Genomic DNA, 25688 nt, shown 5'->3' with positions numbered 1-25688 from the left:
TATATATATATATATATATATATATATATACATATACATATACATATATATTAAATGTTCACAATTATCAATATTGTATTCAGAACAAATTCGCAGTAATAAATAATTATTTCAGAACAAATTTATTGCAAATATAATCGACAGGACTTCAAGAAAATCATACAATCTTCTGCAACCTTTATAATGTAAAAAGGAATACGATTTTTATTATATTGTAAAGGACTTCATGATAAGATCGTATGATCTTCTGGAAGTCCTGCCGTTTATATTTTTAATAAATTTATTCTGAAATAATTTTTTATTGAAGGCAAATAAATATTATTTTTGAGAAGTTTTCGTCTGGTGCTAAAGTTTGCCGCCGTTCCAAAACTACCGTTTTTAATATCTTTGTGGTAAAAATACAGTCTTTTAAATACAGTCTTTTTCAAAAAAATAAGTTGAAATTTATTTTAATAAAGATGTTAAATGCTTAAGAAAAAATTAATAGTTTGTGTATTTTTTGGATTTGTCACATATTTAATTTTTATGTTATTTTTGGAACCTGTGACAAAGCCTTGGAAAGATGTTAATCAAATCGATAATTTGCATTTGCAATACAGAAATCTAAGTTTTAGCAAAGACTCTGGTGATGTTTTATCTTTTGTCCATATTCAGAAAACAGGTGGTACCACAATGGAGAAACATCTTATTTTTAATATTAAAGATAGTAATTGTGTTTGTGAAAGTACTAAAAAGCCATCTTGTATGTGCTACAGAAAAGAAAAGGATGAAATTTGGCTGATTTGTCGATATATTCAACCTAAATGGCCATGTGGATTACATCCTGATTTAGCCACAATGAAAAACTGTGCTCCGAATTTTATGAATTCTGTTTATGGAAGCCGACCAAGAAGATTTTTGTATGCTACATTACTTCGTGACCCAATTCATCGTTTTATAAGTGAGTTTCGACATATACAAAGAGGCGCATCCTGGGATTCGGCAGCTTCTCTATGTCTAGGTAAAAATCTTGCATCACAAGTGACATGTTTTAAAGGTTCTTTGTGGTTAAATTTGACAATTGAGAAGTTTTTATCTTGTTCTCAAAATCTAGGATTCAATCGACAGACCTGGATGTTGTCAAATATTTCTGAAGTTAGTTGTAATCCTGCAGAAATACTTTATAATGAAAATTTAAATAATAAATTGCTCTCAATTGCAAAGAAAAATCTAGTTTCAATGGCATACTTTGGTATTTTGGAATACCCTACAGAGAGTCAGTTTGTGTTTGAGAAAACATTTCATATTGAGTTTAAAGAACCTTTTTGGAATTGGAATACTAGCTATGCTATGGAATACCTTAAAAGTTTTAACATTACATCAAAAATACAAGAAAAAATCAATTTTGTCAATAATTTGGATATTAAACTGTATAATTTTGCTAAACAAATTTTGTTTCAGAGATACAGTTATTTTGTTGCAAAATATGGAATGCCAGCCTACAAAAATTCTTTTGTAAATGAGAGCTTTCAATTCAATCTTGTTAAAATTTTAAAGATGAAAAAAAATCTCCCAAAATCCAAAAGTAAAGAAGAGCAGTTGCGTATTAAAAAGGCTCGTGCAGAATTGGGCATCATTAGTTAAATACTATATCTTTAAATACATTTTTACTAATTATTTATTTAGTCAAATTTTTTTAAGTTTTATTGCAATTCAAGTTTAATAATTGAAAAATATAATATAGAGTTTCAAAAAAAAAAATGTATACTCTAAAATTTTTTTATAAAAAATGTATTTTTTATGAAAAAATCACTTATTTTATTTAAGTATAAAAATCCATTTAAAACTTTATTAAATTTCAGCACACTCAAATTAAATTCATTTAAAGGTTCCGAATATAAGCAAACACTTTTTTTGACCACAATGTTGTACAACTGCTAAAAAAGTTTAATATTGATTTCTTTTTTATTGCAAGAGTTGGTAAAAAAAAATTAAAAAGAAATGAAATTAAAATAACATTTTTTGTCAAAAATTTTATCTTATATTTCTTATGATTTTGCATTTTAAATTGCTGTCAATGTTAAATAGTTTTTGCTGAATATGTCTTGAAGTGCAATCACTTTATTTATATAACTCTTATATTATATACTGGGTTGATGTTAAAAGGATGTTTTATTGACAAAATTATTTTGTTATATATTATTTATTTTTTAGGATTTTTTAATTTTTTGGACTGAATTATTTTATTTAAATAATTATGGTATGAATATTTTGGTATAAAGATTTTTTACAAAGGTTTTTTTATATTTTTTTATTTTTGATTTCATAATATGGAAATTTTGTCATTTTGAAGATAAATCATAGAACTTTAAAATGCTTAAATTTTGAAAATAAAAATGCATCTCTTTGTAATCTTATTAATCTTATTAATTTCAAACTATTTCATTATGTGTATTATTCTTTATTAATCCTACTTTGTGTAAAAATTCAAAAGGTTGATTGTTTCAAAAATGTTTATATATTCATTCCTTAAAGCATGAACCTTGACAAACAAGAACACAGTTTAGTCACAGAAAGTACTAGACATATTCAAGTACTTTCTAGTACTACCAGTGATGTGCTGGAATTAAAATCTGTTTGTTTGCTTTTCTCCTTGTCTTGTCTTCCTCTAATTGGTACTTTTAATTATAATAATTTACCAACAAGTAATAAAAATATAATTTTATTTATTTATTTTTTAATTTTTTTTATGATTTTACATAATATAAATCAGCCGCAAGGCTGAGGAGCCACTAAGCTTAATAAAATTACTTTTTTTTTATTTAAAAAAAGAATAATTGTGTGCATTATTTGTGGTTGACAGATGTGGTGAGACTTGAACTTTATGCCTCTATAAAATTAATGCTATACTAAAGTAAAGGATTTTATTTGATTGATTTAAAAATGTTACCTTTTTCCAAACCATCTTACCGAGATACTTCGGTAAGATTGTTTGGAAAGTTAAAATATTGTTTATTAAAATATTTTGGTTGATTATTTTTTTAGTTGAAAATCTAAAAGTTTGTATATGACTGATTATAAATCATTAATTAAAAGGATTTTTTATAAAAGTAAAATTTTTGAACTAATTAATAATAAAAAAACATTTGAAAGATCAAAATATTTTGTAATGTGATTTTTAAATCCCAAATAAATTTTGACAGCAAAATTTATTTGAGATTTAAAAATTTTTTTGAATCTTGTGAGTAATTCTCATGTTTATGGCACAACGCTTTTTCCATTTATTCTTGGTTAATCTGATATACTGTTTATCAGGGTTATTTTGTGAGGAAACAATACATTTGTAAATAAAAAGTTTTTGATAAGCATTTTCTATTCATTAGGCAATCATTTTTATTTTGCAATTGCAATTGATATTTTTTTTTAGAAATTTAATTTTATTAATTAATGCTGCGTTGTAGTCTTTTATAATTTTTTTTTTTTTTTTTTTTTTTTTTATACACCTATAACTTACTTTAATAATATTTCTATTAAAAAATTTTGTGCAATTTATTAGAGGGAAGGAAATCTTTGTCTACTAATTTTTTTAAAAGTTTTTGTTAAAACATTTTAGCCAAACAGAGGGTTGAACCTAACTATGTTTCTATTATGCACTGAAATAGAAATAGAACACTCTTCTTAAACAGTGAATAGATATCTAAAAACTTTTTATATTTTTGATGTATTTTGAGTTTTGCGTAAAATAAATTTTTTAACATAAAAGTTATAAAATATATGTTTAATAAGGATTTTAAAAAATCAAGAAATAAAAATTAAATACAACAATGATGATTGAGTAACTAAGTTGTTTATATAAATGGTTGAAAAGCATGCTATAATTAAAAATATTAAAGATATACTAACTTATGCTCAAGATCTAAATCACAGACCGGTTAGAAGTTGGGGAAAGTATGCTTGAATTTTAAAACTTTTTTATGTTGTTTTTTATTGATCTGGTTTTACATTTCTTTTTATTGGTCTAGTTTTTATGTTGCTTTTTTTCATTACTATTGCTAATTTCATATTTTTTAGGCTTGAGTCATTTGATCCAGAAAAAAATAAAGCCATAATTTCATACAAAGGAAGCAGCCTTGTATTATCACTTTCCTTTGTTGTATGCTTTGATGCAAGAATAAATGATAACATACAAGTTATAGGGGATTTCAATGATGGTATATTAGCTGTGAGGTCTTTTAAAGTTATCAATAATTTGAACCTAGCCTTGTTTGAACATGTTTTAAATCAGAGAGAAGAATTCTTAAGGTATTTATGTCTTTAAATAGGTTTTAATTCATAATTTATTTTTTACTATAAAACCCTGTAAAATGTTTTCCTTTAAAGAAATCTGATGGTATGACATTGAAAATGAATAAACATTTTACACAACACAAACGCTTGCACTCTAAAAATTTTAAAGATGTTCAAAGCATGCCAAATTACTCAGAACATAAATACTTAGATTTTAACAGTCATCTTGCTAATTCTTATGAAGATTTTACACATAAAGGATCTGCAGAGGTTTTTAGTTTATATATATTGTATTTATTTATTATACTTAATTTCAATTTAAAAAAATTCGACAATACCAACCTAACTGCTGACCTAGAAGTTTTAGCTCGGAAAAAAATCAACAACCTTGTTTCTATGTTTTATGGTAAAACCTGTGTATCAAATTTTTTTTGCCAACCTCAGATTAAGGTTGGCAAAATATTGCTGACCTCATATTTCTTAATTCTAATATATATATATATATATATATATATATATATATATATATATATATATATATATATATATATATATATATATGTATATATATATATATATGATTATATATAATTTTTCAATCTAGATCTTCCTATATTCATGAACATGTACTTGATGAGTCATCTACCCTTTGTTTTCTAGGATTAACTCCTACTTACTTCCTTTATCAGAAATGCATTGTAAATATAGTTAGACCTGCTTTTGCAGCCAAACTTTAACCATTGTCACATCATCATAATGTTGCTTCTCTTTCTCTTTTCTATAAATACTATAATGGTTGCTGGTCTAAAGAGCTAGCGTCTCTTGTGCCATCTATTAAAGTTCATTCTTGTGTTACTTGTCATTTAGTTAAGTCTTATCCTTTTATTGTGACTTTTTCTAAGTGCTCCAAAAATTCTTAATTGTCTAATTTTTTTTCTTGAATAACAGTTCTTTAGAATTCACTCCCTTCATCTTGTTTACCTGATTCATACAATTTGCAATCTTTTAAGCTGTCTGTTTATTGTTATCTTGCTTTATAAACTTCATCTTTTGTCTTCCAGTAACTTCCAACTCTAATAGTGGTTGCTTGCAGCCTTGTTGAAAGTGAAAATGTTTTTAAAAAAAAGTTTGTATATATATAAATAAAACAAAAAAGATATTTGATGCTGTAGAGAAAAGAAACATTCAAAATGTTAGCATTTAAAAAAAAAGTCATTTGCAAATCTAGATTAGCAAATTTCACTGTGTGATATTGCAAATTTGACTAGATTAGCATATTTGACTGAGAGATATCAAAAGCTGAACAAGATTTATAATGCTGACAAATTGTTTTATCAGCTTCAACCAAATAATTCTATACATCTTTAAAATGGAAAATTTGTTGATGAGAAACACAGCAAGTGTTTATATATCTGACAGGTTTGGCATCTGGTAATTCAGTTGGAGAAAAATTGCTAATGCTTTTCATTTGCTAAACCAAATCAACCAGATGCCCAAAAAAGTAAATTACTTGTCTCATCTTTATTGCAGTGAAAAAAAGAGCTGATGGATGGCACACTATTCAGGGTTTCTGAAATTAGTAGGCAGTATAAAAGAGTGAACTTATTTTTATAGTTGATAATAATCCAGCCAATCACCACCAAAAAGGTAATGTCATAGAATTAATCTTTTAAACCTCCAAACACTACCTCAAACCTCTAACTGATGACCCATGGCATGAAACCCATTAAAGAATATTGTCTTGAAACCCATTAAAGAATATTGTCTGGTCAAAAATTGATAAATGAAATAAAAAGTTGGGTGCCATGCAAATGCTTTATAATGCTTAGGGAAGCTAAAAGCGGAAACTGTTTGCAATTAGTAAATGACCATGGTCCCAGTCCTGGCTAAAAATAGTACTTTTTGCAATGCTGGCCTTGGCAACATTATAAGATTTAGTAGGGGTTGATAGCCGGAGCTATGAAAAAATTTATAATTCTTTATATATTATAAATTGAAAATGGCTAACTGAAGGCTTAAAAAGTTGCAGTTTGTATGTGTCAGGAAAAGATGAAGATATGTGAGAGTTTTAAGATTTTATTGATGTGTGAGTAAAACTAGATAAATATAATTTATTATAACATGGAGGGACTGTGAAAGGATGTGACTTGATTTTTTGAATGAGTTTTGATTGATCGAACTAGAGATGATAGCTCGTTTGAGCAGTAACCATTATAGTATTTGTAGAAAAAAATTTTGATCGCTTCCTCTATGCGATCGAAATTTCAAGGCAAGAGTATTAAGTTGAGTTGTCACCAAATAGAGTCATTTTAGATGTATGATTGCCAGGAAGATTATTATAGTAGATAAGAAACAATACATGAGCAAAGATAAAACCTTGCAGTACTCCTAAAGTTACTGGAAATAAAGAAGAGTGTAGACCTTCAAGAATAACTTTGAGAAATTAATTTGATACTGCAGTTAGAAAGAAATGATTTAATAATTTTTAAACTTTATGTGAAAAAACTAGTACTAGAGAAAAGTTAAAGAGTTCAGAGATTCAAAAAAGAAAAGCCCTTCTCCCCCTATCCCCTCTCTCCTCCCTCCTCTCCTCCTGAAACCTCCTATTATAGTGGTTTCTAGAGTTTTTATATATTGGAATCGTTTATTTAGCTCTTAATAATAGTTTAGCAAGGATTAAAGAGAATTCTAGAACACATTTTTGTAAGACTATGATGAAAATGTTGTCTGAACTACAATCCGTAGAAGAAATTGAGACCCGACTTTAGCATTGGAAGTCAAAGTCATTTGGATGTCTAACAAATAGTTAAGCTGTTTAATTGGAATGGCAGGAAAAGTATAGCCATTTGATTCAAGAGTCAAATTAAAGGGTAAAGTTCTTTGCAAATAACTATGCCTTATTCTGGGCAAAATTGATCAGACACATGAATTAGAGATGGAATGTTAGACTTACTTCAGGGCTCGAATTAACGTAAAAAAATCTAATCGGGATTTTGTTGTTGCTCATAACCCCTCCTCCACTCCTGCCGGAGCGGAGGGGGCATTATTTATTTTAACTTATTTATTAAAACATATATAATAAGTCTCATTTTTGCATAAGATGTCATAACATTTACGTTCAACGGTTGTAAAGTAGCTTTAGTTACAATTTACATTATTACTATTATTATATTGCATTAAATCTAACGGCTGTATTTTTGTAAAATCAATGAACTTGATATAATCTTCTTTTAATTAATTATTTCATTTTCTATTTTATTTACATATTTTAAACTGTTTAAAACAACTAGAATATTTAATTTTCTATAAATTTTTAACAGTAAAAAAAATTATTTAAAACTCTAACAAAACAATCTATAAATTTGAAACAGTTATAAAAAACTATTAAAAATGACGAAAACATTATCGTGATAAAATGTTAAAACTTAACATTTTTACGAAAACCCGCACAATCACAAACAAGAATGATAATTAAATTCTTATTAAGTAAGTTTTCTTATCTAAGTAACCTTATCAAATTCCCATGATATTTCTATCTATTGCTTTTCATTCAATATATTTTTTTATAAAAGTTAGCGTTCACTTTTTTCATTCAATGAAATAAAGCAAAAGAAAAAAATGTCTAAATAATAGAATCTTTTACGATCTAATACTTTTTTTGATTTTTGATTTAAGTTTTAATTTAAGTTAATACGCAATATTGAACTTTTTCCGTAACGAGTCAGCGTCTTTTACGGCCATTTTACGTAAACCACGCCCAATTGGAGTATTATGACTAACATGGTTAGATAATGAAACTGAACCTAATGTTGTTTGTTGATGAATTCGCGTGGCCTCTTTATGTTGCGCACTGCTTAAGTGCGATGCCAGTGAATTTTTTTTTATTGATATTGTTCCTGGTTTGATCCAGGTCATGGAAAACAATTTTGTTTGACTTATTCGTTTTTCAAATTGTTTACATAAACTGCATCTTAATCTTATAACTTCATTTCCATTTAAATCATATTCTAACTCGCAATTAAAATGCTTTTCCCACTTTTTAACTGTAGATAATCTGCATCTGTGGTCCATATTTGCATCCATTTATTGCTATTATTTTAAAATTAGCAAATGTACTAACAAACTTTAAAGTTTTTTTTTAATAACTATTTAGAGTCTATATTGCCTTCCACTACTCTTCGCAAAATAGACTTATAAAAATATCATTAAATTTGTTCATAATAAATGAGCTAAATCGGAATAAAGCCCTTGAGAATTTGAGTTAAGAAAGTGACTTTTCAATCAGTTAACTTTTATTTCTTTTTTCAATCAAAATCTTTTATATCTTGATTCGAATAGGTATTTAATCGTTTGTTTTTTATAAATTTTTCCTTCCTTAAACAATCGGTCTTTTTCCTGCATTTGAACATTTTTGCTAATTGATTTTATTTTATTTTTCTTTCTTTTACTTTATGCTCTGCTTTAAAAAAAAAATTATCGTTACAGAAGTCACTGCAGTTTTATACTGTAAAAGAACACTAAATATTTGCGAATAGAGTATCAATCTTCTAAAATAAAAAAAGAATAATCACGAATAAATGAAAGATTGCGATAAAACAAATTTTAAGAAAAAACTAATCGCGAAGGTGCGAAAAGTAATCGCAATACGCTTAATTCGAGCCCTGTACTTAGTTAATGACTAAAAATGAATAAAAGATTTTCCAAAGTCTCTGAAAAACCTTTAACAGTAAGATAAAATACAAAATTTAGTAAACTGTAAACTGAGAATAATGAAGCTTAACATCAGACAGGACTTTTTTTTCATTAATTTCTTGCAATAATAAAAAGACATTATTTTTCGATAGAGATGTTCTGGTAAAAAAAAAAAAAAAAAAAAAATATGATAACAGTTTAATATAGCAACTGCAAGGTCAAAAGCATCAAGTAGAATGAGACTTGATTTACAACTAAAGAGATGGATTAAAAGCTTCCATACCTGCTTGGATTTAGGAGGTTAGGTCAGAGGTGCATTTATGCATACATAATGATAATGTGGATCATGAAAAATATACTTGAGGATATCAATGTTAATGCAGCCCCCGTCACAAACCTGGCCCTGGTTACTTTATATCAAACCCAGCCCCGGTCTGGGTCAAATTTCAACCCCTGTCACTTACTATTTGTTTTCTGGATGCAGATGATCTTTATAAGGATTTCATGGAATAGCTTAAAATGTTCATAGTTCATATCTTTACCTCCTGAAGGTACAAAAGATTTTATGTTCTCATATGGTTTTCTCAACATTACTGACCCAATAATGAGTAATGATAAAACTATATCAGACATGTTAAAAAAAAAAAGAAACATTTGAGACTGAAAAAGATAAACCTATGAGTAGAGTTAGAAAAATCTAGTGTTAATCATCTTAGGCAGAAAATAATAAAATACAAGTTAACATCTATACCAACCATTTAGATAAAGTTAGTGTGTGAGACTGGTTGAAGTTAGGGTGTGAGGTTGGTCAACAGAAATTTTTGGCTTATTTCTATTGCCTTCTACAAAACATAAAAAAATTGATTTGTTTTATTTATAATCTCTTGTCATTTTCAATAGATAATAAAACAGTTTTTATTAAAACATTACAATAAATGTTTAAATGGATCTATTTTTTAGAATATATTTAATCTAATTGTTTTTCAATTTATATAATATTTAAGAATGAATAAATACAATTAAATGGCACTTAATATTTTTTCAATCAACATTAAAAAGTTTGATAGTTATAAAAAAATTGATTTGTTATATTTATAATAATTAGCACTAATGTCAATGATTCGGCAATGGTTATATTGAATAATTGTTGATGTTGTATTTTAGCTTAAAGCATCGATAGAGAGTGAACGATGTAACAGTTTGCATTTACTCAAGGAAAAAAAACTGAGAACATTTCAAAATGATGTTTCCAAAAGAGTTGCATATTTACAAAATTTAAAAAACATTGAAAAAAGTTGTAAACCGGTAATTTATTATAATCAATATTCTAGTTACTATTTGATAATGATGATGATGATAATGATAGTTAATGATGATGATGATGATGATGATGATAATGATAGTTAATGGTGATGATAATGATGATGATAATGATAGTTAATGATGATGATAATGATAGTTAATGATGATGATAATGATAGTTAATGGTGATGATAATCATGATGATAGTGATAGTTAATGATGATGATAATGATAGTTAATGGTAATGATAATGATAGTTAATGGTGATGATAGTGATGATAATGATAGTTAATGGTGATGATAATGATGATGATAATGATAGTTAATGATGATGATAATGATGATGATAATGTTAGTTAATGGTGATGATAATGATAGTTAATGATGATGATAATGATAGTTAATGGTGATGATAATGGTGATGATAATGATAGTTAATGGTGATGATAATGATGGTGATAATGATAGTTAATGGTGATGATAATGATGATGATAATGACAGTTAATGGTGATGTTAATGATGATGATAATGATAATTAATGGTGATGATAGTGATGATGATAATGATAGTTAATGATAATGATGATGATAATGATAATTGACAGTTCTAGAAAGTTCAGTTGAATTAAAATTTTCTTTATTTTTACATTTGATAACATTTTGCATTATTTTCTAAAAAAAAATTCTAAAATTTTTTACAGAGCACTTTTATTTTTATGTTTTTAGTTCTAATCAAAAAAATTTAAAACAAAAGTTATTTTGGATCAAATGGAATTTTTAGTTTCTTTAAAATTCTAAATAATAGAAAATGAAAAGTATTTTAAAAATTCCTTTAATCAAAAAAAATTTGTTTAAATTTTTTCTTTTTAACAAAATATTTCAAGTATTTCAAAACGTGTTGACATGAATTAGGCTTTTAGTTATAAAATGTACAGACCAGAGTTTTAGTTTTCCGTTCCAGATTGAAACTGTTCCAGCTGGAATGGAATAGGAATAATAAATAATAAACCTTATTTTGATGCAGAAAAATCAGTTTCTTCACCAAAGTAACCTTATGGACTGTCCCCTACCACCTTATGCTGAAAAGTGCACACAAAAGATTTTTAATGAAGGGAAAAAAACTGAGTCAATGGAATCTAATGAGAAGCTTATGAAACTGCAAAACAAGGTATGCATTTTTTTTTTCTTATTTAAAATTCCAATAAAAACTCAAAGTTATGTAAATATCTTATTTTTAAAAAGAAAAAAAGAAATTCTGTTATTTTTTTTCAATTACAATTATTTTCATTAATATTATTTTTCGTGTTATAGTTATATATTAAAAATATATTTAAATGTAGTATGCAAAAAATTGAAAAAAAAAATTAAAATCTTGCATATCTTGATATTTATAAACCTGTTATGTCAACTACTAATTTTGTTTTTAAATTGTTATTTCATCATTTTATTTTCAGATAAATTATAAACTTCTGTTGTTTCTAATGTTCTGATTTTTATATAAAGTTATGATTTAGCAAATATTTTTAAAATAATAAAAAAAACTAATAATAGTTAGTGTAATATAACAATATTTACATAAATATTTTGAATTTTTAATTATTTTTGTTTGTTAAAAGATTTCTTGCTACTGTTGTATAAGTTATTGAATATAGTTATTTAACATAACAATCAAATCTATATAGGTTGCCATAGAAACAAGAGATGCAAAAAGAAAACTCTACTCTAAAAAAAGAAAGGACTTTATAGTTAGTATTTTTTGTGTGTGTGTATGTTTGTCTGTGTACATGTGCGTTTATGTATGAATGTGTGTTATTGTTTAAATTAAACTTTAGGCTTTAATCTGTTTAGTTTAAAATTCTTTTTTCTTTAATTGTAGAATTGTCTTCCTGGAGGCTTATGGGATGCTACTGATAATAAACAAGTTTGAATAATTTTTTTAATATAAAAACATCTTATTTAAAATCTAAAATAGATAAATTATCGTTATAAGCAAAAGTTTTGAAAAGTAAACATTATCATAAGCATTTTAAAAGAAAAAGATTTTATATTATTTTATTTACATTATGATGAATGCTATACATATATCTATCAACATATTGTAAACTTTAAGTGTACCTATCAGTATGTTGTGATCTTTTTTTACAAAGCCAAAAAAATGTTTAGAGGTTGCATAGAAATTGTTTTAATTCTTTAATTCTAATTTACTTCCTTCATTTTTGTCATTTACTAGTAAATATGCAATCAGTAAGAATAGTTTGAGACTTGAAATTAATGTTTAAAAAATTAAATGTAATAAATATTTTCTCCCATTTAAAAGAATAAAAGACATTCCAAAAAAAACTAACCAAACTGTAAAAAAAACCTAAAAATATTTAAATTGTCAAAAAATATATATATATGTTTAAAAAAATGATCAGAACGAATCTGTTAACTGTGTTCTCACCTCTAACTGATCCTATCAAGCCATCTTTTCAAGTTGCAACAAAAGGATGAAAATATCTGTTGCAATGGCACTTTATTAGATGTCTTTTTTTTTCATAAATCCTCTCTATCAAAATTTCAGAGAAATTATTAACTGTTGTATTGATTTTATTTATTAAAGAGGTAAAAGGAAGAAGAAAAGTGTTGCGAGGATAAAACTGACTAAAAAACTGGAAAATATTTCAAGATGAAAAAATAATTTCCTTTTTTATTTTAGATTTCTATTTTTAATTAAATATTATTAATTATATTATTAAATATTACTATTAATTTTTTTTTACAAATATTTTTTTTTCTTCATGAATGAAAAAAGCATACATTAACTTTTTTATGTAACCCTTATACTACAAGTTATAAAATAATTTTTATTCAAGTGAATAACTCTTAAGTATAATTTTTATTTAAGTATGTGAGTACACTTAGTTATAAAATGGAATGTTGTACTAATGTTTCAAGACAAAGAAGTTAGGTTGTCAGTTACTAGTATTAAGTGTCGCAAATAAAAGAATATATATGATCTGCAAATCAAAAAGAAAACTTTTTTCTTCAAAAGTCCTGCATAATTATAATTTACAAAATGGTGAACAAATTATAGTTTACTAATGGTTCCATGTCAAATGATCAAGAAAAGTTAGAAAATGACCATTGATCTCAGATTTTGATGGGAGGTCTCGTGTAAAAAAATATTCCATGCAAATTTCAACCTTCAATGTTGTTGAAATAAGACTATTGATCAATCAAAATTACAATGTATATTAGAAGTCAGATGACTTGAAAAATTTTGATGCTCAAAAAAACCCATTTGGTCTTGATGGTATTAAATAAAGAATTGCCACAGATCATTTTATATTCAATAATATATTATTAAACATTAAGATTTTCATATGCAAGTGTACAATTGAGCCATAGTGAACAAGTTGAAGGTATAAACATAAATTTATTTTTTATATAAGTTGTATAAAATAATACAAAGATTGTTATTATAATTATTTCCTTTATAAATAAAAAAAACAATATCTAAGTATATTAAAGAATAATTTTTTATTAATTTTAACATGGTTGTTTAAGTGTAATCAATTTACTAACATTAACAATTTATAAATGTTAATATTAATCACATTTTTTAATAACTCAATAACAATAATGAACTTCTGATATATGATAAATTTCTCTTATACTGGTGTCATGTATTATTATTTGTTAAAAATTTTTTTAAAATGGTTTTGACATTTTATTTTATACTGATACCTATTGTTTAAATCTTATTTAATCCAAATTTTTATTTTAATTGAAGAAGTTTTGCTGATAAGTAATCTGTAAATAGATTTAGATTAATGAATGCTGCAAATAAATTTGTATTTAAATAAACTTTTGTAGGTTGAAGAAAATTTTAAAAATGTAAAAAACTCTTCAAAACAAAATCTCTTAGATGGAGAATCACCTGATAAATGCAATGGTGAAAATAAAGTTCCAGAAGGTAGTGAAATAATTCTAGAAGATATTAGTTTTGATCGTGAAAGTTTAGTTTCAACAACTGAGGTGAGATTAGCAAAACAACCAAGTTCTTCAAATTGTTTTTCCGAAATGAATAAAAGTCCAGAAAGTTCAACTTTTTCTACTTCTTCTGATGCTCAAATTAATCAGATTGAAAATATTCATAGAGGTGATATTTTTATTGCATCACTGCATGATAATTATTGTTTGTTGTTTTTTGAAATAGTTTGCTAAAGGTAACAATTTAAAAAAAAGTTCTTTTAAAAAGTTTTTAGAATCATACTGAATCCTTAAGTAAGAAATATTTTATATATGAAAAAAGTTGTTTGAATCCAATCTTAAAAAGTTTATTTACTGTATTTTATTTGTGAGTTTATTGCTAACGTTGTTTTGAATTATATTTTTTAGAATTATGACACAAATCTACACTATCTTCTGAATCTTTTCAGAAAAATCTTAAGACGATTATTTCTCTCATTTGACCCCAAAGTTTTTCTCTTTTCCAAAAATTCAAATTTTTGCTAGGTTTCGCTAGATTAGACACTTCTTTGCTAGATCTACCAGGATAATAACCTTTTGTTAGAGTCTTCCCACCACTAAAACTTTGCCTATTTCTGGGGAACAAACTGTTTTTATAAAAAAATGAAAAGCTGTCCAATTTAGAAGCATTTGTTTCTACAGGTATCTGAATAAAATCAGATTCTGAATAAAAATTTGAATTTGATAGGCCAAAAAATTAGAGTAGGTGAAGCTTCTTTGTCATGATGAAGGCAGCTTACAGACAAGAAGAAAACTCTGATAGAAAATCCTCAATTTAGTTGTGAGTATAGGAGGGAACTTATATTCCTTGGATGGTAATTCTCCTAGTGTTAGTTTCAGAAAAAAAAATATTTAGTTCTGATCTGATCTTTCAACATCTGGTGATGATGAAGTATTTTTTTATTCTGGGACCCAGATGCTTTAAGCTGTGCACAGTAAGTCAAAGTAAGAATCTGCTTTTTTTGGTTTTTGATCATTTTATTGAAATCCAAAGTTTTTTGTTTGCTATATAAAATGGTTATCATTTTTAAAAGTTACATCAAGTTATGCAGGGAATGCTAGGGAAACAAAAGCAGTTTTTCTTAACATAATATCTGATATTTTAAGGTAATATTTCATCACTATTTAAAAGTATAAAGAAATTTTAATCACTGTCTAATCAGCTCTACTGAAAATTCTACTAAATTTATTAATATATCAAAATGTTATATCAAAACCTTGATCTCATTCTTCAAACAAAATAGCTAGTTACTGTGTTGATGTTGAAAAATAAATTATATTCAATAAAAAACAAAGCAACTTGTAGCCTTGTTTAAAATATTTTTTACAGGTCACTCATATCATTTGGTTTATAAATTATCAAAATTTTATGTTGATAATGTCTTAAAATGATATTTTTTTTTATTTTTAGATGATTTGATGATAAATGACCTTCATAAAAAAGTAGCTCTTACACTTAACTGTGATGGCTTAGAGAAAGTAGATGCACAGGTTATTTATTTTTTAAATCATATATATATATATATATATATATATATATATATATATATATATATATATATATATATATATATATATATATATATATATATACATACACATACATGCATTCATACATACATAAATACATACATACATACACATATAAAACATACATTCATGCACATATAAAACATGCATTCATGCACATATAAAACATGCATTCATTCATACATACATACATACATACATACATACATACATACATACATACATACATACATACATACATACATACATGCATACATACATACATACGCACACACTTATACATTCATACATGCATACATTCATACATTCATGCACATATAAAACATGCATGCATGCATACATACATACATACATACATACATACATACATACATACATACATACATACATACATACATACATACATACATACATACATGCATACATACATACATACATACACTTATACATACATGCATGCATGCATACATACATACATACATACATACATACATACATACATACATACATACATACATACATACATACATACATACATATGCATTACTAAACATAATTTATGCTATCCAAAATATCTGAACTAAGTGTTAACTATCTATATTTTCTAAATTAAAACATTTTCTTCTTCTAAAATTTTAATAAAATCAGCCATTATGATAGTGAAAATAAGTTATTTGCGACAGCTTACCAGATACTTATAAGTTTCTAGCATAGTTGCAGATATCAAATTATCTACTTGTGAAGTTTGCTTGAAAAGTAAAGGTATTAAGAAAATTCAGACATTTTGTTGATAACTTTATTTATCAACCAAATGATATAAACATACATATTAGTAAAAATATGTTGAACTTTTTGTAACAAAATATTTTAATGAATTTCAGTTAAATAGAAGTATGCCAGGGTGTTAGCCAACCTGATGGCACCTCGTATAATGTGGTATTCCCAATTGGTTTAAAATTCCTAAAGGTTCATAAGATTATAGTTAAAAAAAAAAAAATTAAATCAGTCTCAGATTTAAAGTGTCGTGCTAGACAAGAAAAAGCGCAATTAGTATGCATGAGGAGGAAATGAATTAAGTTGATCGATTTTTTTTTATGTGTAAAAATACGTCGTCATTCACAAGCTTCATTCATTCAAAGGTTAAAAAACTTTTTTAATTTTAAATTGACATGTTTATTAAAATATTTTATTAATTTATTTTTATTATTCAAAAACTTCTTATTTACATTTTTACTGTTTATCTTAAGTTAAGAAAGTTACAAAGATCTTTGCATATTAAAAATATTACTCTTTAAAATAAATTAATAGCGTTTTTATAATAAAAGATTTATTAATACTTTTGGTAAAATAAATTAGATCCAAAAAGCTATTCTTCTTTTTCAGAAGTATATAGAAATTCAGGTGTATTTTTTTTTTTTTTTTCTTTTGATAATGGTCTCAGAGAATAAATGAAGTCCAAAAAGTTCAAAGTTATTGAGATCTTTTTAGCTTAGAGAAGTGATTTTTTATTTGATCTAAACTTTGCTAACAATGTTTTTGAGCTTTCGAGTTATTCTGGCAAGTATGTTTAATTGTGGAAATTTAGGGAAGTTCAGAACATTGAACTTCATAGACTTTAGTAATGATCAATATGTCTTTAACGGAAAAAAAGATTGAAAATGCAAGAATGCATAAGTCTAATGACTTCTTTAAATTTAATTTAAAAGCTTTGTTTTAGCTATAGTAACTATAGTAACAGTATAGTAAATAAAGTCTGAAACAAATCTTTATACATATTTAATATATTGAGGATTTTCAAGATAATTGTTAACCTTTCTCTTAGAAACAACAAGTTTATTGGAAATGTAGAAAAATGTTTATGCAATTAGAAAGAGAAAAAGTAAAAATGGCACAAAGTCAACAAAATTACACTCGAAAAATTAAATTGTATGTTGTTAATTTTTTTGTTATATATTTTCTTATGGGTGATTTATATTGATTTAATTAAATTTTTTATTAAATTATGAATGCTTTACTTAATTTACATTTGTTTTTTTCTGTGCTTTTTTTAAAAACACATCAAGTTTTTTAGATAAAAAGTACAAAAATATTAATTAAAAAAACCTAAAAAACAAAGGAAAACTGATTAAATTTTTCAATTTAAGCAGCTGTTTTTTTCCCAGAGAAAACAGAAAATTTTTATATAAAGTTTAATATTTTTTTTACAATTTACTAAATTGTAAAAAAAAAGTTTTTTAGATTCTGAATATACATACAGAGTATGTATATTCTGAGTTCATGACATAAAATTATTAAATAAAGCAATTGGAAAGTTTCATCTGACTTTTGAAAGACTTAAAGAATTTTGATAAATATTGAAAATACATTAAATAACCAACTATTAGGGTGCACTGAACATTTAGTAACATAGTCCATTAGGATACGATAAGCATGACATTAGGATACAATAAGCGTGACAGGATACAATAAGCGTGATATTAAGATACAATAAGCGTGACATTCAACTTCTTTTATTAATTCCAACAGAGAATACTTGTACTTATAAAGTAGAAAAATTTGTTTCTTCAAAACCAATAAAATCTTTCGGTTTTCCTTCTTGTTTTTGCTGAATCAGTCAAAAACTGTCATTGATGCAGGTTAATTTTTTTTGTAAAGCATTGCATCATTTTACAATCTGTATCATTAATCCATTAGTTTCAGGTCAACTTTCTAATCTGACTTGATTGCTAGGTTTTTGTGAAATTAAGTTACATACATTGCTGCCTTTTAATAAATTTAAATAAACTTAACATGTTACTTTCCATTTGATTTTAGATACCAGTCTCTAACAATAGCTTGTTTTAGATACTAGTCTCTAACAATAGTTTGGTGTTATTTTTTTCAATATTATTACTTCATTAAGATTGACATATCAGTTATCCTGTCCAACAGAAATTTCAAGGCGCTGGCATAATAGTGAAAATTTTTTAATAAGTTTGTCAAAATCTACTGTTACAGTGTTAATAACTTTCTCAAAGCAAGGGGGTGACATTGTTTCATTCACTTTGTTTTGTTTTATATGATTTGGTTGTTTTCATTGTCTTTATAGTTTATAAATTAATTAATAATAAGTTTTCTAAAGAAGAAAATTCTTGATCAACATTATTAAAATTGTCCTTGTCACATACAATTTTCAAGTTTTTCAAGTTTTTTTATTCCTTTTTTTTATATATATGCTTTGTTTGACATATAAAGTGTCTAAAAAAGGGTTTTATACATTTATAGAAATTTTTAAAAAAGTTTTTTTTTACATTCTTTTTTCTTACTTTCAATATGGCTACAAACAATCACTGGAAATTAACAGAAGCCACAATCACTGGAAATTAACAGAAGCCACAAGCAATCACTGGAAATAAACAGAAGCCACAAGCAATCACTGGAAATTAACAGAAGCCATAAGCAATCATTGAAAATTAACAGAAGCCACAAACAAACACTGGAAATTAACAGAAGCCACAAGCAAACACTGGAAATTAACAGAAGCCACAAGCAAGCAAACATTGGAAGTTAACAGAAGCCACAAGTAAACACTGGAAATTAACAGAAGTCACAAGCAAGCACTGGAAGATAACAGAGGCCACAAGAAATGGATTTGAAAGATGACTTGAGAAATTTTAAGTTGTATGTGTTAGGAAATCATCAAGATGAGAAAGAATGTAAAAGTACTCGTAACTTTTTCACAAGTTATTTGATAATTTTTTAAGTATTTGATGCTTCATTAATGATTCTTTAAAGAGATAGTAGCTGTGATACATACTGTGAATTAACAAAACAAAAAAATACCTTTGAACACAAAACTGGGAGTATATTAATTTAAATGCTCATGCAGTAGTATATACATTGTCAAGACTAGAAAAAAAACACTCTCAAGAACTGTCAACCATCAAAGATATCATAACCAAGGATAGCATTAAGGAAAGTGGGCTAGTTTGGGAGTTACTGAAACTGCATCTAAAGACCTTGGTAGTTATTCCAAAAATACCAGAACAGAAAAATTAGAAAGTTCCTGTAAATTGACAAAATAAGCAATGCCAAAATTCAACAAGAATTATGATGATAATTATGAATTATGGGAAATCAGATTGTGGATAAAAGCTAGACAAATAAAACTTTTTTGAGCATGAAACTCATAGTAAAAGAATGTGACTTTGCTGAATGATGAGTTATGCAAGTTTTCAATGAGCGAATTTAAGTTTTGGTTAATGGAACAAGTGACTTGTTTGAGAAGCAATAATAATAGTATTTGTAGAGAAGAGAAAGAGATGCAGCTTTACAATGGTAGCTGAATCTTGCAAACTTGAGCTACTATCCTATATTACTACTTAGCAGGTCCAACAACATTTACAATGTGTTTTTGGACTTTTTCTAAAAGAAAGTGAGCCTCATTTGGAAAACTAGCCTGTTAATTTTCTGTTAAGAAAATGAAACCTTAGGAGATGCTATTTTTGCTACGGATTATTTATATGGCTTCCATAAGAGTTCAATAGTGGATGATAGTCTGAAAAGACATATAGTGGAGGACTCTGTAAGAGTAATGCCATTCATTAAAATATGAATGTCAACAATATTGCAATACTTAATAGAAGTAAAAACTGAGTTTTGTTTGCTGCAAGCCCCAAACTGTCACAGAAGTGAAATGAAAAAATTATATAGAAGTATTACATAAAAATGAAAAAATTATAAAGGAAACAATAAAATCATTTTTGGATAATCAAATTTTTAGTAAGTCTTCACCAAATTTTGATTTGAGGATAGATTTATGCATGACAATTTTTGTATTTGTACAATACTAATATAAACATTGTAAAATGTTACTTGATTTTGTTATTATAAAATATTATTATGCTTTTGTTAATATAAATCCATATAAAAAATCTTGTTTTAAAGTTTAATTTATATCAAAAGAATAAGTTATTAATAGAAGTTAATAAATTAAAGTATTTTCCCTCTTTTTTTTTTTTTTTTTTCTCTTTTAAATAGTAAGTATTTTTTTATTTTACCTTATATAATAACGCTTTTTTTTTTAGTTTATATTATTTTATTTAGAATTTATCATTTCATTAACAGAAACTATAACTTAAATAAACCAAATTGCTTAATGATGTTTTCATTGTTAAAATGTGGCACTTAAATTTTAATAACCTTTTTTTTCTTCCTTACATTTTCTTTTTTAGCATATTTTTTCATGTAAGTCCATATTTACCACCTGAAAAAATTTATAGTTTTTATTTCTTATATTAATAAAATTATTATTTTAAGTTTGTGATTTCCATTTGTTACTATCATTTTCTAATTATTTGAAAATTTTAGACCCAAATTCTTGAAACTTTTTTCTTTGGTTTAAATCCAGTGGTTAATTGGAAAATAATTAGGCGATGTGAAGCATATAACTTGACAACAAAATTGTGCAAGTTATTCCTTGATGAAAAATTTGAAATTATTTCAAACAATGACAACAGTTTATTAAATAAAAAAACTGAAGTTATATCAAAATGTCAACATTCCTTCTTTGATGATTTGACAGGGTAAAATTAGACTAAGGCATCATGTAATTGATTTTTTGAAGTCAGATCCCATTGCATTGCTTAATTTGTATTTTTAACAGTTTTTTAATTTCTTGATTTAAAAATATATGGCTGATGATTGCTGCCAGGCATGAAACTTGGAGTATCAACAAAATTTATGTTTTTTTCATTTTAATATTTATTAAGTATATCAGATCTATTATATAAAACATTTGTTTTCATAATATTGATCACTGTTAAATGAATAAGAGAATTTTGTGTACATTATTATACACAAAAATATTACACAGTATATATATATATATATATATATATATATATATATATATATATATATATATATATATATATACTTCTTAATTTAAATTATAGACTGAAATTAAACAGAGAAAAAGAACGCGAACTTCTTGAAAGACAACAAAAAATGGAAACAGCTAAGATTGATCATATTCTAATTGAAGATATTGATAACTTTCAAGTAAATCATTTTAAATATTTTTAACAAGCTGTTTATTCAAGTTTATGTCGTTTATTTTAAACAAAAATTTATATTACGTTTATATTAAACAAAATAATATTTATATGTTTTTGGTTCTTTATATTTATAGCTTTTAGTCTTTAAAATGTTTTCATTTTATTTTTTAATTCTTATCTAATAATCATGTTTTTGTTTAAGTTAATACACTGATAATTATCATACTATAAAAAGGGGTTAACACTAATTAGATAAATTAGGTTAAAATATTTTCAGCACTTTTAATATTTATGTTAAATAAATTCTGAACGTATGACAATATTGAAACCATTGGAAATCATAAGAAAAGTTAAAAAAAAAAAAGAAACAAAAGCAAGAAAAACAAGAACTATTTGATATTGAAGGTATCATCTAATGTAATTCAATCAAATTCATAAAAAACTAAATTTTAGTAATAACAAAAGCTTTTATGTTAATCTTTTAGAAATGCACAAGTTTAAATGATGAACAACCAAAGAAAATTTATGAGCATAGTAAAGAATTAGAAAGGTATTGTCTCATTATCTTCTTTTTGAAAAAAAGTGCCTTTTTTATCTCTTGCCCTTTTTAAGTTTAATAATACAATGCAAAGTTTATCTATAGCTTAAGTTTTGAGCTGTCTCTAAATGTTGTCCAATAATAAAGCTTGAATGATACTTTCTGATAAAATTGAACAAAATCATTTTTAAAAAATTTGAACTCTATGAAATTACATACTAAACTTTTGACCATTTTTTTTTATAGTATATATAAAATATATAATATAAAAGTTTACTTTTGGTTATTTACTTATGGCTGTTTACTGATAGTTGGTTGTTTGTTGATACTTTTAGCTGTTTACTTTTTAAAATTTTATTTGTTTCTCTGATATTTTTTTTGTGGTATTTTTTCAGCTACATGGAAGCTGTTCGTGAAGTAGCTAAAAAAAGAATAAGTCTAAGTGGAATATCACTTCCACCTTTATGTCAGTGCGGACCTACAATTTGGGATGCCCATCCAGATACGTGTGCAAATAATTGTATTTTCTATAAAAATCCAAAAGGTATATATATGTGGAAGTTATTTCATAATATGTTGTAATCATAGTTATTAGACTTAGCTGGTTTGGAAGCTCCAGTTAAACTCCTGTTTTATTGTGTAACCTATTGAAACTAGAATAGAGTGTAATTCAAGCGTGATCATGCTCACAAAGTTTTAAACGCTATTTTTTGCTTATAATATTTAGACTTCTTGTGTGATAAGTTTAGTGAAACTCTTAAAAACAAAGTAATAGTAAATTGTATGGCTTCTGTACTCACTGTTTAAACATTTACTATGCTTTTCTTCTAATGTACTTCATTCCTTCCCTCAGACGTTCACTGCTCATGTGTGACCACTTGGCAAACTTTATATGCCAAAGTTTTTAAACCCTATTTAAACGTTTAATATGCTTGGAGATAGCATAGCATTTAGTTTATAGCAAAACAAACCCAAACATTAATAATATCTAAAAGATGAACTTTAACAAATGTGATTTGCAATATTAGAACGAAATATTAGAGCGCAATATTAGAACAAATTAAATTAAAAGTTCAATTAGTCTACTTATTAAGATTATTCTGAAAATTGAACTACTGTGTAATTTGGTCATTCAATGTAGTGTTGTGTTGAGCACTAGTTGGTAGTATGTCCTTCAAGTCAAATTATATTTAAACAGGTAGTTCACCTATGTCCACGCAACAAAACATACAAACTTATGTTTATTGTATTTTTTAAATAAAATAATTTTTTTATTGGTTGAACAAGATGAAATTGTTAATTACGCGAAAACTAAACAGATTTTTGTAATTTTTTGACACAATGCAGCTAATTGAATCATTTATTTATTTCAATAATTTTTTACATTTTTTATCGGACGCTTAGATAGAAACTGAATATCTTTGCAAGTACTTGACATCATCTGCTGGATCTTGCTTTGAGTTACTTTTATTGAGGTGTTTATCCATTTTTTCTTGAAAAACTTTTTATTTGTAGCTAATTTCTTGCTTTTTAAGATTCTTTTTATAATTGACCAATAACTTTCAATAACTTGCTGCTCAGGACCATTTGGAGGATTTGCTTCCTTATGAACAAATTCAATGCCATTTTGTTCATACCATTCTAGAGCCTTTATGGATTAGTGAATTGTAGCCAAATTAGGCCAAAATTTTGTGTGCATTTCATACTTTTTAATAAATGGCGAAAGGCGTTTCTTTAAGCATTCTTTTATATATAAATGTGCGTTTAAAGTTTTATGAATCATGTATCTCTTTGCGACTGACATGGATTTGCCTTTATGAAGCAAATGATTGATTTTGCTTTATATTTATCTTTAAATCCTTTCTTTTTCCACTTCCAGCTTCTCTTTCAATAGATTGAGTCTGTTTATATCGCTGCAAAATAAATCCAACTGATGATCGAGAAACACCGGTCAATTGAAATGTCAACTTGTGACAATCAAAGATTTTGAAGAAAATTTTCTAAAACTTTCTTTCGGTTTAATATTTGTTTACTTATTTTAATTTGATAGCAATTATAGCCAATACTTATTACCATTGCAATCAAACAACAATACATTAGCTTCCATGTGCAAAAAAATTAAAAAAAATTGTGAAGTAGTTTTTGAGTTATTAACCATTAAAAGGTGCTGAATTTCAATGTGTTTAACGGATATTTATTAATCTCCATACATATAATTACTGTGCACAATATTATATATATATATATATATATGCAAATAGTTTTAAAAATTCTTCAAAATAGAGTGCTCTATGTTCCTAAAAGAACAGAGCAATAAGAAGTTGAAAGTTCTAATTGTAAACGAAAAAACAATCATCCAATGAGTTGAAAATGTTTATCCAAAAATCTGGTGTTACAAATCTGTTGTTTACTCTAAGAATGTACAGAGGTTGAATGGAAAAAACGTTTTGCCAAACGTAAACAATTCTTTGAAAATAAAAAGTATTCAAAAGACACCATGCTGTTAAAATACATATGGAAATTAAAAGATAAAAATATTTATGATTTTTTATTGAATTTGTCCATCCTTAAAACAGCACCTGCATTAGTAATATTTCCAATAAAATTCATATTATGTCTACAAGAAAAATTTTAAATAATTACACATGTGAACCAAGAATGTTTAATAAACAAAAAATGGGAATTTTTCTAAATGCAGGCACAAAAAGTTTCTCCTAAAAAATTATAAAAATAAGTGAGCTCAAAAAATAATGATATTAAATCTTTTCCTCTTTAAAAATATATATTAAAAAAAAATTAAAAAAAAAAAAGCAGAAGTAAAAAATTCTAAAGAATTCTTTTTATAATAGTATCAGCATATCCAGAGACAAGACATTCTTGACTTCCTATAATTTAATATTTGGTATAAGTTGAAGTTTTATTAATTTGAACAATTATTTTTGATGAGTCTTAATTGACGATACAGTTTTAAATGATAAAAGTTTGATTAGTGGTTTTCTGCTAATTTATATATATATATATATATATATATATATATATATATATATATATGTATGTATATATATATATATGTATATATATATATATATGTGTGTGTATATCAAACAGCATTTTCAAAAAAAGACGTAGAATAATAAAAGAAAAGACTGCTGCATCATGCCAGACCCTCAGTTGATGTAGTGGCGTTGCTTTGCGGCAGCAGGCTATAAGAAAGTCTATAGATATGTACTAAAGCCCCCAGCAGCAGGCTATTGAGTGAGCCTAATAATTTATCATTGTATATTAGCATAATCTTGCAAAACATTTTT

General features: G+C 25.7%; 2 protein-coding genes across 6 annotated transcripts in view; both read left to right on the top strand.

The window, feature by feature from the left end:
- LOC100210102 (uncharacterized) overlaps positions 1 to 25688 on the top strand; it is a 43030-nt gene that overhangs the window by 13070 nt on the left and 4272 nt on the right. Inside the window, exons 1-13 of one of the 5 annotated variants that reach the window (XM_065787840.1) lie at positions 2511 to 2654; positions 4051 to 4281; positions 4360 to 4536; positions 10123 to 10263; positions 11285 to 11428; positions 11943 to 12005; positions 12137 to 12181; positions 14119 to 14404; positions 15686 to 15765; positions 17627 to 17730; positions 21741 to 21846; positions 22328 to 22392; positions 22776 to 22924. In XM_065787840.1, the coding sequence (XP_065643912.1) occupies positions 4372 to 4536; positions 10123 to 10263; positions 11285 to 11428; positions 11943 to 12005; positions 12137 to 12181; positions 14119 to 14404; positions 15686 to 15765; positions 17627 to 17730; positions 21741 to 21846; positions 22328 to 22392; positions 22776 to 22924 (1348 nt within the window). In that variant the 5' untranslated portion in view covers positions 2511 to 2654; positions 4051 to 4281; positions 4360 to 4371. Of the gene's footprint in view, positions 1 to 2510; positions 2655 to 2813; positions 2894 to 3714; positions 3928 to 4050; positions 4282 to 4359; positions 4537 to 10122; positions 10264 to 11284; positions 11429 to 11942; positions 12006 to 12136; positions 12182 to 14118; positions 14405 to 15685; positions 15766 to 17626; positions 17731 to 21740; positions 21847 to 22327; positions 22393 to 22775; positions 22925 to 25688 lie in introns of those variants that run through there. The other 4 variants (XM_065787841.1, XM_065787839.1, XM_065787838.1 and 1 more) reach the window with 4 other exon arrangements.
- On the top strand, positions 153 to 1691 carry LOC100206547 (heparan-sulfate 6-O-sulfotransferase 2). Its single transcript, XM_065787836.1, has one exon. The coding sequence runs from the start codon at positions 466 to 468 to the stop codon at positions 1621 to 1623; it is 1158 nt and encodes a 385-aa protein (XP_065643908.1). The 5' UTR covers positions 153 to 465; the 3' UTR covers positions 1624 to 1691.

The sequence above is a fragment of the Hydra vulgaris genome, chromosome 01, assembly GCF_038396675.1.
Source record: "Hydra vulgaris chromosome 01, alternate assembly HydraT2T_AEP".
NCBI lineage: Eukaryota > Metazoa > Cnidaria > Hydrozoa > Anthoathecata > Hydridae > Hydra > Hydra vulgaris.
Note: the sequence above shows the minus strand (reverse complement) of the source record. Positions and strands in the feature narration are given on the sequence as shown.